Here is a 15603-nt window from a genome sequence, read left to right as displayed (position 1 = left end):
ACTCACGGGCCCAGCCGCTCCGCGGCCTGTGGGATCCTCCCGGACCGGGCACGAACCCGTGTCCCCCACATCGGCAGGACGGACTCTCAACCACTGCGCCACCAGCGAAGCCCCCGACTATCTCTTAAAACACAGGATGAGCCACGTGAATGGACGGAACGTCATTCAACCCCTACAAACATCAGTGACATCTGAAGTAAGTCAATCTGGTGTTTGTGGTCCCACAACGGCTGCCGGCTGGACAGTGCTGTCCAGGGAGAAGCTGGGATTCTAACAGCTTCTGCCGGTGCCACCTCGCGGGAAGCTGGTGGAGGGAGGGATGCCTTACTCAATGATGTGCCGGGCGTCCACCTCGGAGACGTCATCGCTGTCTGGATCTGGAATCTTCTTCTTGTCCTCCACGGGCAGGGCGGGAGGCTGTGCTGGCTGCGGCTGCTCCTCCTCCTCCTCCTACCAAGAGACAAGCCAGTTCACCTCAGGTCACCCCAGAGTGATGCTTTTACAACCCACGTGCCCTCTTCCTACCAATCCCAAAACATGTCATGCTTTTTATTTGCACATTCTTTTAATTGCTCAGTATATGATTTTTAGTTTTCTTAGCAGAGTCCAGACACTTCTTTTTAAGGACCTCTCAGGGTATGCTGTACTTCTGTTGCACCCAGCCCCCCGTACACAATGCATACTACTAAAACAGCTTTTCTCTTCTCTTGGATTTCCTAGGTATTAAACATTTTACAGGTAACCTTCAATATTTATTGCTCTTGATTTACTTTCAGCTTTACTGACATGGCCAAAATGTCTAAAATATGTCAAATAAGACTGATGATAAGGCATCATAGTTTACTAAGAGGTTTTCTATAAATCTGTATATTAAGTATGAGTGTTGTGTTTCATTAAAAGGATTTTTCAACATTTACCGAGCAGATAATAAAGGGGATTTTGTATGACATACTGAAAAAACACACACAAATACATTTCCCAATATTAAAACCATCCTTGTATTCCTGTATAAATCACACAAAATGTGTGTGTATAATGGAACTGCTATAAAACTAAAAAAAAAAAAGAAAAAGTATCTGTCATTAACCTGTCAAATTATTCAGTCAAAACCCAGTGGGATTTCCTTTGGAGCATGCAAAATAATTTTACAGATCATTTGGAATAATGAACAGGTAATGACAGCACAAACATTTTGGTCAAAAAAATCATAACCGGTAAGACTTATCCTACTTGATATTACCATGCTGGGAATTAAAATAGGAATGGGAAGCCTGGCTAATTCCAATTAAAGGGGTCAGCAAATTTTCCCCTCAATAAGTGACTTTAGGGGCTTCCCTGGTGGCTCAGTGGTTAAGAATCCGCCTGCCAGTGCAGGGGACACAGGTTCGAGCCCTGGTCCGGGAAGATCCCACGTGCCACGGAGCAACTAAGCCCGTACGCCACAACTACTGAAGCCTGAGCACGTAGAGCCTGTGCTCCGCAACAGAGAGTAGCCCCTGCTCGCCGCAACTAGAGAAAACCCACGTGCAGCAACGAAGACCCAACGCGGCCAAAAATAAATAAATAAATAAATTTATTTTTAAGAAAAGAATTCCCCTAGTCCTCCTGCGGAGTAGGTGGGGAGAAAGGTGGGGCTGCTTGACAGCCCTGCCTGAGGTCTGACTTAATTAAAAAAAAAAAAAAAGTGACTTTAAAGCTGGACAAAAGTAGCACAGGCAACCATTTCAGAGCCCTGAGTCTGAGATGCATTAACACTGAGAAAACTGCCGAGCCTTGGGCAAGAAGAGTGGGAGTTTGTGGAGTTCTTTCTTGGGGGTGCTTTCATCTCTCCTACCCTCAGCTCCCAGTTCTGATGTGCACGTTCTCCCAGGGTGGGCAAGCCATGAGGCCTGGCAGCTGAGGCTGATGGGGACTTAGTCATTTTGTAGCAGTGGACGATGCCCAGGCCAGCAGCACTGTCAGTGGAGGTGAGGACCTCAGCCATGGGTGGGGAAAGCATATTACTGGCTGAGGGCTGTGCACATGCACAGAGGAAACGAGAAAGGGAGAAAGGGCCCAGCAGAAAGTAAAAGCCAGGGTGGGCTTGAAAATGGCCCAATCTTGGAATGTGTTCTTCTACACACACTGATCCACTGGCTGCAGAAAGAAGCCTTACTGGCTCAAGGTGTTTGAGTACAAACTCTCCCCAATCACTGGAAGACTACTAAGTTATGAAGAAACACAACCCACTCCTAGAGAGCCAGGATTAAAACTAAAAACGAGAAAAAAAACAAAAACAATAAACTGAGCAGAGACACCAAAGGCAGCACACACCCTGGGAAAACATTCCACAGATTCAGCCTAGATAATTTACTAAACAAACAAAAACACCAAAAAGAACGCACAGGGGTAAAAGTCAGAATCCAGAGTGGCTAAAATAGCCTTCCACTAAACATTCATTACAAGACAAACAAAAAGGAGGAGAATGCGATAAGAACTCAGGGGAAAAGACAGTCGGTTGAGCCTGTCTCTGTTCCTAGATGTTGGACTTAGCATACAATCTTACAAGCAGCTATTACTATATATGTGTTCAAACCTATGTAAATATGTTCAAAGAAATAAAGGAAACCATCTTTAAGTAGAATGTATCAACAAATACAGAGTCTCAATAGAAGACAGAAATGATAAACTTCCCAAATTTGATGAAAACATGACTCTACCAAAACAAGATCTGAACAAACACTAACAAGAATAAACACAAAGAGAGAGTTCACAAACTTCTAAAACCCAAAGACAAACAGAAAATCTTGGAAGCAAGAAAGAGAAAATGAATCATCAAGTACAAAGGAGCATCCATATAATTAGTAGCTAGCCTTTCATCTGAAACAGGAGACCAGAAAGTAGTGGAATGACATATTCAAAAGGAAAAAGACTGTCAACAAAGAATTCTATGTCCAGCTACACTATCTTTGAAAATGAAAGCTAAAGAAATACATTCCCAGAAAAAACAAAGGCTGAGAGAATCTGTTGCTAGCAGACATGCCTTATAATAAATGGTAAAAGAAATCTTTCAATATATTCAATATCTTGCAATAACCTGTAATGGAAAAGAATCTGAAAAAGAATACACATACACACACACACGTATAACTAAACTGCTTTGCTGTACACCTGAAACTAACACAACATTGTAAATTATACTTTGATTTTAAAAAATGGTTTAAAAAAAAAAAAGTCTTTCAAGCTGAAAGGAAATGATAGGTGATAGTAAATTGAATCCATATGGAGAAATAAAAAACATCAGAAATGGTAAATGCACGTATCAATATAAAAGACTCTATAAATATATTTTCCCTTATTTCTTCTTTTCCAACTTCTTTAGACTAAGGCATAAGATTATATCAGGTATTAATTAGAAGACTGTATTGTTGGGTTTATAACATATATAGATGTAACATATGTGACAATAACAGCACAAAGGGAGAAGAACAAATGGAGCTAAGCTAGAACAAAATTTCCATATTTTACCAGAATGTAGTTAGTATTAACCTGAAGCATATGATGATAAATTAAGATGCATATCATAATCCCTGGAGCAACTACAAAGAAAATAACTTTAAAAATATAGTAAAAATTTGTACTTCCCTGGTGGCGCAGTGGTTAAGAATCCACCTGCCAATGCAGGGGACTCGGATTGGAGCCCTCGTCCAGGATGATCCCACATGCCGCAGAGCAACTAGGCCCGTGCGCCATGACTACTGAGCCTGTGAGCCACAACTGCTGAGCCCATGTGCCACAACTGCTGAAGCCCACGTGCCTAAATTCTGTGCTCCACCACAAGAGAGACCAGTGCAATGAGAGGTCCGTGCACTGCAACAAAGAGTACCCCCACTTGCCACAACTAGAGAAAGCCCCGCTCACTGCAACTGGAGAAAGCCCCCATGCAGCAATGAAGACCCAATGCAGCCAATAAATTAATTAATTAAATTTAAAAAATTAATTTAAATTAAAAAAAAAATCAGGGACTTCCCTGTTGGAGCAGTGGTTAAGAATCCGCCTGCCAGTGCAGGGGACATGGGTACAAGCCCTAGTCAGGTAAGATCCCACACGCCGGGGAGCAACTAGGCCCTAGAGCCACAACTACTGAGGCCACGTGCCACAACTACTGAAGCCCATGCCCCTAGAGCCTGTGCTCTGCAACAAGAGAAGCCACCACAATGAGAAGCCTGCGCACCACAACGAAGAGTAGCCTCCACTCACTGCAACTAGAGAAAGCCCACACGCAGCAACGAAGACCAAACACAGCCAAAAATAAAAATTAATAAATTTAAAAGAAATCAAATGATCAACTTAATAGAAAAAGTATGAGATAAAATCTAGCTCACACATGCTAAAAACTCTCAATAAACTAGGAACAGAAGAGGATTTACTCAACCTGATAAAGGGCATCCATGAGAAATCTACAGCTAACACCAAACAATAGTGACAGACTAACTGCATAACCCTTAAGATCAAAAACAAACTAAGGATATCTGCTCTAGACACTTCTATTCAACATTGTACTGGAGGATCTTGCAATAAGGCAAGAGAAGGAAATTAAAGATTAAAGGCACACAGAGGGGAAAGGAAGAAGTATTGAAGAATTATGGTTATTTATGAATGACATAATCCTGCATGTGAAAATCCTAAGGAATCAAACAAACAAAAAACCCTATTGGAATTACCAATATGAGTTCATCAAGTGCGCAGAACACGAGATTAACATTTTAAAAATATACATATAAAATTGTATTTCCATGTAATAGCAACAACACATCAAAAAATAAAACCAAGGAAACAATTCTATTCATAGTAGCAGAAAAGGAATAAAATATTTAAGAATAAATTTAACAACAAAAAAAGCAAAACCTATACTCTGAAAACTACAAATTATTGCTAAGAGAAATTAAAGATGATCAAAATAAATAGACATCTCATGTTCATGGACTGGAAAACTAAATATTGTTAGGACGTGATTCTCCCAAAACTGATCTCTATATTCAACACAACCTCAACAAAAATCCCAGCAAGCCTTTTTGTAGTAACTGATGAGCTGATCCTAAAGTGTATATGGGAATGCAAAGTACCTAGAATAGCCAATAGAGCAAACAAGCTGGAGGACTAACACTACCTGATTTCAAAACTTGTAATACAAGACAGTGTGGTAGTGGCACAAACACAGACATACTAATCAACAGGAAAACACTGAGCATCAGAAACAAACCCTTAATTTTATGGTCAACTGATTTCCCACAAAGTTACCAAGACTATTCATGGGAGAAAGAACAGTCTGTTCATCAACTGGTGCTGGGTAAGAAGGTTATCCATAGCAAAAAAAAAAAAAACAAAAAACAAACTTAGACCAGTACCTCAAATCAACTCAATTATGACCCTAAATGTGAGAGCTTAAATATAAAACTTCTAGAAGAAAACATAAGAGAAAAACCTTCGTGACTTCAAACAGCTCTTAGATACAACACCAAAGGCACAATTCATAAAAGAAAAAATCGATAAATGGATTTCATCAAAATGAAACATTTTTGCATTTCAAAAGACATCACTGAGGGAAAAGAAAAGCAAACAGACTGGGAGAAGATGTCTGCAAGCTACATATCTGATCAGGGACACGTATCAAGAATATATAAAGAATTCTTACGACTCACTGATGAGATAACAAACAACTGAATTAAAAATGGGCAAAAGATTTCAACAGATTTTCACCAAAGAAGATATCTGAATGGTGCATAAACATTTGAAAAGATGCTCAACATCATTATTTACTAGGAAAATGCAAAGTAAAGCCACAAGATACCACTACACACCCACAAGGATGGCTATATAATGTAAAGAACAGATAACGCCAAGTGTTGACAAGGATATGGAGAAACTGGAACCTGTGAAAAGGTACAACTACTTCAGGCAATAGTTTGTCAATTCCTTAAAAAGTTAAACATTAAACTTATCATATGACCCAGCAATGCCACTCCTAAGTATCTACCCAAAGAGAAATGAAAACGTATGTCCACACAAGGACATGCATGTGAATGTTCACAGCAATGTTATTCATAATAGCAGAAAATGGGAAAAAACACAAATGCCCACCAATTGGTGTATGGATAAACAAAATGTGGTATATCTATACAATGGAACATGACTCAGGAATAAAACAAACTTTTTTTTAAGACCTTAACTTTTATTAATGGTTTCTCCATTTATTTTAAAAATATTTTTTAATTGAGATAGAAATTACTTAGAGTAAAATGTACATATCTAATCAAAAATTTTGATAAGTTGAGTTTGATAGGTTGGAAATATGCATATAAGGGTTAAATCTACACCTTCAAAGCATAGGATATTTTCTTTTTTTTGCTTTTCCATTATGGTTATTACAGGATATTAAATATAGTTTCCTAAGTGTAGGACCTTGCTGCTAAATAGTGCTGCTATGAACAGAGGGATGCATGTATCTTTTTGAATTATAGTGTTGTCCAGATAAATGCCCAGGGGTGGGATTGCTGGATCATATGGCAACTCTATTTTTAGTTTTTTGAGGAAACTCCATACTATTCGCCACAGTGGCTGCACCAGTTTATATTCCCACCAGCAACATAGGAGGGTTCCCTTCTCTCCACACCTTCTCCAGCATTTGTTATTTGTAGACTTTTTAGTGATGGCCATTCTGACCGGTGTGAGGTGGTACCTCATTGTAGCTTTGATCTGCATTTCTCTAATAATTAGTGATGTAAAACAAACTTTTGATGTACAGACAACATGGATGAAAATCAAAAACACGCCACGTAAAATAAGCCAGACACAAGATACTACACGTTGTATAATTCCATTTATGTGAAATTCCGGAAATGGCAAATCTATAGAGACAGAGCAGACCAGTGGTTTCCTGGGGCTGGAGGAGGTGGCGAGAACAAACTGTAAGTGGGTGAGATGTCATTTGGGGTGACAGAAACGTTCTAAAGCTGGTGTAGAGTAATGACTGCACAACTCTATAAATTCACTAAAAAAATCACTGAATTGTACTCTTACTGTGGGTGCATTTTACATATGTAAATTATATCTCCATAAAGCTGTTTAAAAAATTACAACAAAATGTTACTGGTCTTAGAATTATTAGAACTTTAAAAGAACCTGAACAGTACATCAACTATACCTCAATTTAAAATAATATTAAATAAAATAAAAACCAGAAAAATAAATTATAAAAAAGAAAAAGAAACTGAACATGTGACCCTAAAAAGACACCAGTGTGTCTTTAATATTAGTTTTTTCAAATATCACAGATCAATGGGGAAGGGATGGACTAACAGTACACCAACTGGCTTAACGCTACTACTGGGAAGGGGAAAAAAGGGCGCCATCTCAAGCCCTACACAAAATAAATTCCAGATGACCTGAAGAGGTAAGAGGACAAACCAAAAGAGAGATATAGGTGAACACCAAGCTGATTTCAGGCTGGGGTAAATACATAAAGAACACTTAAAAATCCAGTAAAAAAACACAACTGATTAGAAATGGGCAAATGAAGCAAACCATTCACAGAAGAAATCTAAATAGTAACACCTAAAAACATGTTCAACCTTAATAAGCAAATATCTGCCCATTAAAATTCCCTTTTTAAAATCTTATGGAGGTGGCCAAAGCTTTTTTAAAGCCTTGTAAGACACTCTTACCCCAGCTGAAGGGGGAGTGCAGGACAGCACCCTTCTGGATGCTAACTGTGGAAAACGAGCCCTGCTTTCGGACACTGCATCCCCAGGCTCCCTCTGAGTCACCCTTCCCGAGGAGGCCACCCAGGACAGACAGAGGAACAAGGCTCTCATCAGAGCTTTGTCAACCAGCAAACATCCAAAAATCACCATAACGTGGAATAATTAAATGATTTAGAGAACATACACAATAAATGCGACCATCTGTAACAGTGCCAAAGAACAGATTACAAGGGGCCAACATGTATATGATTTCATGCTCACTACTTCATACCAATATTTTCTGGAGGGGAGAGCTGTTTGGGCGCCTGAAATGTGGCCCGTACGACTGAGGACATATGAGTGAGGACATTTACACTTTACTTAATTAAGTGAAAGTGAAAACAGTCATGTGTGGCTAGAGGCTACGGTACTGGACAGCGCAGCTCTAAAGCACCAACTTTCAGCCTCACGCCCTGCCCGTGTGCCTATCTCCTGCCCCCTTTGATGCCTGGCTGGAGCGGGAGAGGATCACTGTGCCTGCTGTGGGTAGAGGTCACACCACACAGCACTGTGGGCCTCGACAGCCAGGAAATGAACTCTTACCTCCTCCTCTTCTTCTGAGCCACTCTCTTCACTATCAGATCTTGGAGCTACTTCATACCTAAAAAAAAAAAAAAAAAAAAAATCAGCATTTTAATATAAATCTCCCCAGAACCAGCATGATTCACTTTCCTTAGCAAATTGGCCTGTTTCCAAAAGTAAGCAGGATCACCCCCAGCTGCCAGCTCCCCTGGAATGAGGCCGACCGTTGACTCAGGATCCTGGCTGCCTCTGGAACATGAAGCCTCACTCACCCCGGGTTCATTTCCAGCCAGGCCTCCAGCTGCCCTGCTTTGGGTGCGTCTGTGCCCGTGAGGATCTTCCCGCTCTCCACGTGGATCACTTTCACCGGAAGGTCGCTCATTTGGCTGGTCTCATCCAGAGGCTGAAAAAGTCACACGTGTGACTTGAGGTTCCGTAGAGTCTATACCTTTGGTGCCCCGCTAACCATGGCCAACTGGAGAAGTGCCCTCCCAACTCCACGTCCAGAAAACAGCACACCAATGTGACCAGTGGTTGTGGAATGGGTTAACTGCATATTAACCATTCAGTAAAAATATATATATATAACCCATTGACGACAGTTGTTTCTTGGAAGGAACTGATATCCACGTTTTAATTTTCAAATAGGTAACATATAGTTCAAATTCAAGAGTATAGAGTGTGTACTCTCCCTCCCTATCCCCCTGCCCAACAGTTTCTCTTCACAGGCGCCCACCAGCATCATTTTCTCGTGTGTTCTCCCAGATCAATTCCACACATAAGGAACACGGACTTACGTACTCCTTCCTTTTTTACCCAAGTGACTACGCTATTCCCATTTTTCTGGTCCTTGAGTTATTCAATTTATATTGTATTTGTAGACTTCAACAAGGGTCCTCATTCTTTTCTGTTAAACAGCTAACTAAATATTTGAAAAATAAAACTTCCTTGTAGCAACAAATACGGAATTCCTCAATTTCCTGAGATATCAACTTGGGATGAAGTTTTCCCCTTCATCAGCTCCTTCACATTTCCTGGTGAAAACCTTCAGGACGAGGATGAGGATGGAAACCTTTGTTTGCATCTACCAGGAACTTATACCTCCCACGCCTCCCTCCATCAACACTGACCCACAGCAGAGATTAGTCTCCATGCAGGTTAAAATCTCAACCTTAAAGTGGCCCACCATGAAGCGGAATTGAAACCCCACGCCCCACGAATGAGCTCTGCAGGCTGCCTCAATCAGTGACTTTCAGCCCTGAGTCCTTCCTGAGAGCGGTTATGGTGCTGATGCCGGGATGTCCCCACACCCAGAATCCTGACAGAACTGCTCTGGGGTGAGGCTTGGGCCTCTCTGGTTTTCAAAAGCTCCCCAGCTGATTCTGATGTTCAGCCAAGGCTGCGAACCACTGGGTGAGAACAAGGATAATCAGCAGCCATCATCAAGTGATGGTTCCCGTTACTAAACAGGATGAGCAGCTGCAGTGATTCCCCAACAGAATTCCCCGAGTCACGCTTTCCTGTGATGTGACTTCCCCCTTGAAAGCCACAAATGGCCGTGTGAAGGCTTAGCACTGTAGTAAAATGCCAGACCACATTTCTCTTAAAAAATTCAACTTAACGTTTCAAATAAAATCATGTGAAATAAGAATATTATTTGAGTTAATCACTATAGTCATTCATTTCTGGGAATCAGGCCAACAGGAAAAAGCGTGCCATCTGCCACGGACTGGACTGTGTCCCCTCCAAAATTCATATGCCCAAGCCCCAGCTCTCCAATGTCACTGTATTTGGAGATGGGGCCCTTGGTGGGTAATTAGGGTTAAATTAGGTCATATGGGTGGGGCCCTCAGGATGGCATTAGTGCCCCTATAAGAAGAAACACCAGAGCTTGCTCTCTCTCCCCCCATGTGACACAGCCAGAAGGCAGCAGTCTACAAGCCGGGAAGAGAGTACTCATCAGGAACCAACCTTGCTGCTCCTTGATCTCCAATTTCCAGCCTCCAGAACTATAAGAACGTATATTTCTGCCGTTTAAGCCATGCAGGCTACCAAAAAAAAAAAAACAAAAACAAGAACAAAAAACAACAAAAGGGACTTCCCTGGAGGTCCAGTGGTTAAGACTCTGTGCTTCCACTGCAGGGGGTGCGGGTTCAATCCTCGGTCGGGGAATTAAGATCCCATGTGCCATGTGGTTAAAAAAAAAAAAAAAAGCCACACAGACTATGGTGTTTTGTTATGGCAGCCCAGCTAAGAGAGCAAGGGGGCTCATTACAACAATGTGTGGGATAGAAAGAAAGGAAACAATGGAAATAGCCACCCATAGGGGAAGGGACATATGGTGGTCCATCAGAGCTGTTCAGTGCAGGATCTAACAGCTACAGATGGGAAGCAACTTAGATAGCTATCAATCTGAACGATGAAAGAGATCCTAGTACATCAATACAATAAAATGAAAGAACTAATTGCTTGATATGGAAAGTGGTCCAAGATACCTGCTAAGCAGGAAAAGTCTTGCTATGTGTAGACTGACCCAAATGGTCCCAAAACAAAACAAAGAGAATATAAGCACAAAGGTTTCTGGAAAGATACAGAGAGAGACATCAACCAGGGATCAACATGCATGCTTGTGAGAGAACAGGCACCATGGGGGCTTCTACTTATCATTACATTTACGTTTCATGTTTATCATTATCATTTTTTTCCTAGAAGTATTACATTTATAAGTCAGAGAAGCAAGCACTAGCCACCTCTCTAATATGGTGGCATTAGAAAGAGTCAGGTAACTGTACATGAGCTAACTTGGAAAGACTCAGATACAATACCAGGCAGGGAAAAGAAAACCACCTGGAGACACAGGTATGGAAAAGGTCTCAGAGCAAACACACCGAAGGTTACTCAGGTTTCTCTCTGGGAAGGGGGACTGAGGAGGGGTTGGAGGAGGTGGTAAAGGCCACACCTTGCATTCACACCTCACTATGCAGCCTTCTTTCACACTAGTGTGTTAACCGAGAAGAGGCGGACAAGGGTGCCGTGAAAAAGACTCAAAGACTCCGTGTGTGGGGACAGCAACCCCTCTCTGAGTAGGCCTCACTGCACGGTTCTGACTTTTGGAACCAGGCTAGTATTTCACATCCTAAATAAAGAAATGAGGAGTAAATAAATAAAACCAACAAGCGTTGGGGGGAGCCTCACTAACGGGGGCACAAGGGGAGAACTAATCTTCTGAATGCAGTATCTGGAGCATGTACTTTCAACTTCAGACAAACACTGACCTCTAGCTAGGAGGTTTCTTCCTTTTTATTTTTTTATAAATTTATTTATTTTATTTATTTATTTTTGGCTGCATTGGGTCTTCGTTGCCGCATGCATGCCTTCTCTAGCTGCGGGGAGCAGGGGCTACTCTTCGTTGCGGTGCGCGGGCTTCTCACTGTAGTGGCTTCTCTTGTTGTGGAGCATGGGCTCTAGGTGCACGAGCTTCAGCAGTTGTGGCATGTAGCCTCAGCAGTTGTGGCTCAAGGGCTCTAGAGCGCAGGCTCAGTAGTTGTGGTGTACAGGCTTAGTTGCTCTGCAGCATGTAGGATCTTCCCAGACCAGGGCTCGAACCCGTGTCCCCTGCACTGGCAGGCGGATTCTTAACCACTGTGCCACCAGGGAAGCCCCTAGCTAGGAGGTTTCTTTTGCAGAGGGGTACATGTTAGCCATTCTGAATGCACTTCCTGCACAGTCTAGGACTGAGGAAATGAGGGCCTATCTCGTGGCAGATGGGGGTCAGGTTTTGGGCTATTAAAACGTGGACAGGGAGAAGGAGAGAAAGAACCCCGTGGTACTGGATTAGAATTGGAAGTATCAGTGTGACCTCAGTATTTTTAATACTACAATAACTAGTTAATATATATAACTAGCAAGGTGGATATGTGTGCATACACACATCTGTTTCCTAGATCTGTCCACTAAGAGGGCCCAGAAGCAATGACAACTCAGTAGCAACGAACACATCTAGATAATGGTTTCCAAATATTCTCTGATTAAAGGAATCAGGGCTCCTTGGAGAAATGACCGAGTCCAGGACTCAGACAGAGAAAGCAGAAGATGAGCCTGGGCCATTTTCGTGTGCAAGGAAGTCAGAAACTCCTCAAAGAACGATGGGGACACATCAAAAGCAGGCAGGAGCCAATGTGAAGGGGTTCCTACTGGTCCAAAATGGAACAATTTGAGCATCAAAATACATAATAATAGTGCAGGATTAAACTAAGTAAATCCATTAAACTAAATAAGAATCCATGGGCTTCCCTGGTGGCGCAGTGGTTGGGAATCCACCTGCCTAAGGCAGGGGTTGCAGGTTCGAGCCCTGGTCTGGGAAGATCCCACATGCTTCGGAGCAACTAAGTCTGTGCACCAGCACTGCTGAGCCTGCGCTCTAGAGTCAGAGAGCCATAACTGCTGGGCCCATGTGCCACAACTACTGAAGCCCACACACCGCAAAGAAGAGTGGCTCCCACTTGCCGCAACTAAAGGAAAGCCTGCGCACAGCAATGAAGACCCAAAGCAGTCAAAAATAAATAAATAAATTTATAAAAAAAAAAAAAAAAAAAAAAAAAGAATCCATGAGTCAGTACCAAGGGTTGCCAAACTATGAACAAGCCAAATAAAAAAGAAGGGAAGGCTTTTCCTTCCTGCAGAAAGTCAACTAATAAATGCAGAAGAAAAGACGAGGGAGAAAACATCACCATTTTGTAACCATTATGGCAAAAACTGATACAGGCAAAGACAACAGATGATGAAACAGCCGATGAAAGTTTGAGGAATCACGTTATCTTTACATAGTCTGAGTATCTCTGACAAGGTACTTAATCTTTACAGCTGGAGACACCTTGGCAGCCACCAAAAGGTCAATATCACCAGTGGGGGAAGAAATCTACGCCACACACTCCTGATATGACGCACGGAGAAGGACCCGGCGTCACTCCAGGGTTTTCTGTTGCTGTGAAGGACACTGGAGGGTCAATTGTGAAACCTTAACAAAGGCTGTGAATTAGATCACAGTATTGCGTCAATGTTCATTTCCTGGTTTTGATCATTGTACAGTTGTGGAAAAGAACAGCCTTGCTTTTAGGATGTACACATTGAAACACACAGAGGAGTAAAAAGCCCTCATGTGTGCATCTGACCCTCGAATGGTTTAGGAAAAAATAATGACACGTGAAAAGTGGGAATCTGGGTGAAGAGTATGCAGGAACTCTCTGCACTGTTCTTACACCTCTCCTGTGAGCCTGAAACTTTAAAGGGAAAACTGAGAAATAAATAACAGCACGTGCATAGAAAAAGCTCTGGAAGGAAACGCACCCAGTAGTAAACAATATTCTCTCTGGGCAGTGGGAGCGAGGAAGGGTGGAGTGCGGCAGGGGACCTATGTGGATTTTTACCATTGTCATATACTTTTATAATTTCAAAGGAAAAAAAAAATTTTTTAAGGATGAAATAGACCTAACCTCTGGGGCTGGGCTGGCATTTCCACAGAAGAGACCCCTGGTTCCTCACCTCGCCATCAGGTCCGATTGCAGGTGTCTGTCCTTCAGCGTTTTCTGCCTTCTGGAAGGAAAGAGAGAGACAGTCACCCCCCCGACCGGGGAGGCCGAGTCACACAGCCACTCCAGTCCCACCGAGGGGCGCACCTTCTTTTTCTTCTTCTTCTTCTTCTCCTTGGCGACCTGGGCGGCCTTGTGCTGCCGCACCAGCTCTGTGAGGTTAGCCACGTACTCGTCTGTCTGCTGCAGGAGGTAGGCCAGGCGCTTGTCCTTCTTCTGGTCGATGAGCTTGCGGTACCCCTCCTCGTCCTCGGCCTGCAGAAGCGTGTGGTTATGGCGCGTGCCCGTGACACGCTCGTCCACCAGCACCCAGGGCGGGCAAACCAGACTCAAGAAGCCCGCGGGGCTGCAGTTAACCAGCAGCCGGACCCACATTTAGGGAGCACTGAGCTCACACCCGGGGCTGCGCTATATTCACACCTTTCACATAACTACTGACTCCCCTTCAGAACTTCCCCAGTCCCCACCCCGGGCCAGGCTCCTTGGGGACCTGCTGGACAGACATGGTCCTGCCAAGGGCCATCTAAAAGCTCTGTCCCCTATGTTCACAAACACACCCAAATCCCAACCCTTCTCTCCACCTTGTCCGAGCCACCGCTCTCCCACAGACCGTCTACCCCGGCTTTCTGAGAACACATCGGATCATGTCACCCACCCCACACACACACACCGCCATCCCAGCTTACAGCCTCCCTCGGCTCCCCATCATGGTCAGAATTAAATCCAAAGCCCTCCCCGTGGCCTGCAAGGCCCCGCGTGGCTGCCTCCGGGACTCCAACCTCACTCTGCCCCCACGCCACGCTGTTCCAGGGGCCACTGGCTGAGCCTCACACACGGCTTCTTCCCACCTCGGGCCTTTGCCCTCAGCTCCTCTTTGCTGGGAGGTGCTTCCCCTGGATCTCCACATTCGTGGGTCACACCCACCCTGCCCATAACACCCAGTCAATCCCACTCCCTGGCCCTGCTTTGTTCTCCTCAGTGCGCTTTTCACCACCCAAAAACTATCTTGTCTGTCTCGCTTGGGCATCCGTCTCTCTAGGGCCAGCATGAGCCCCACCAGGGCGGGGACTCTCCTTCGTACTAACGTGGCCCTGTCCACTCAGCAGTGCCTGTCAATATCGCCCGGTCAGAGAAACCCTCCTCGAATAATACATTGTCAGACGGGAAGGGTGGGGTGGGAGGTCAGGCTCACACCATCGGCGGCTCCTCCACCGGGAGGGGTGCCACCTCCACCTTCCAGAGGACACAGACCAGCCAGTTAACCAGCTGAAGTCACGCGGTCACCGATGGTCAGTGAGCGGGCAAAGGTCTGGAGTCAGGTCTTTCGGACTCCCAAACCCAAGCCCTTTCTTTCTCTGTCCTGCCTCCAACTCTGAGCACCAAAATGCCCCGGCATAACCCTGGGCGGCTGATCCGCCCGCATGCCTGCAACACCCAGCACCCGCGTGAAGGGACCCGGGTCATGATGGCCAACTGTACCATGAGCCTCCGCATTCTCTCCTTCTCGATTCTTTCATTCTCCTTCTTCTGTTCCCGCTCAGTGTTGGCGTGGTATGTGGCCACCGCCTTGGTGAGTTTCTGGATTTTGCCTGTGACCGACCTGTGATATTCTTTGAAATCCTTGGCGTGCTGAAGAATGCTGTTGAGGTATTCCTGCAGGAGGCACACAGAAGAGCAGACTGACTATGGGACAGGAGTTGCCATGGTGTCAC

General features: G+C 44.0%; 1 protein-coding gene across 1 annotated transcript in view; it reads right to left on the bottom strand.

Moving 5' to 3' along the window:
* Positions 1-15603, bottom strand: part of SMARCA4 (SWI/SNF related, matrix associated, actin dependent regulator of chromatin, subfamily a, member 4) — a 68350-nt gene that overhangs the window by 47065 nt on the left and 5682 nt on the right. Inside the window, 6 exon segments of the mRNA XM_032625240.1 lie at positions 329-450; positions 8325-8382; positions 8576-8706; positions 13845-13895; positions 13979-14146; positions 15371-15544. Of these exon segments, the coding sequence (XP_032481131.1) occupies positions 329-450; positions 8325-8382; positions 8576-8706; positions 13845-13895; positions 13979-14146; positions 15371-15385 (545 nt within the window). The 5' untranslated portion in view covers positions 15386-15544.

The sequence above is a fragment of the Phocoena sinus genome, chromosome 3 (assembly GCF_008692025.1).
Source record: "Phocoena sinus isolate mPhoSin1 chromosome 3, mPhoSin1.pri, whole genome shotgun sequence".
In the NCBI taxonomy this organism is placed as follows: domain Eukaryota; kingdom Metazoa; phylum Chordata; class Mammalia; order Artiodactyla; family Phocoenidae; genus Phocoena; species Phocoena sinus.
The sequence above is the reverse complement of the archived record's forward strand: the minus strand, read 5'-3'. Positions and strand labels throughout refer to the sequence as shown.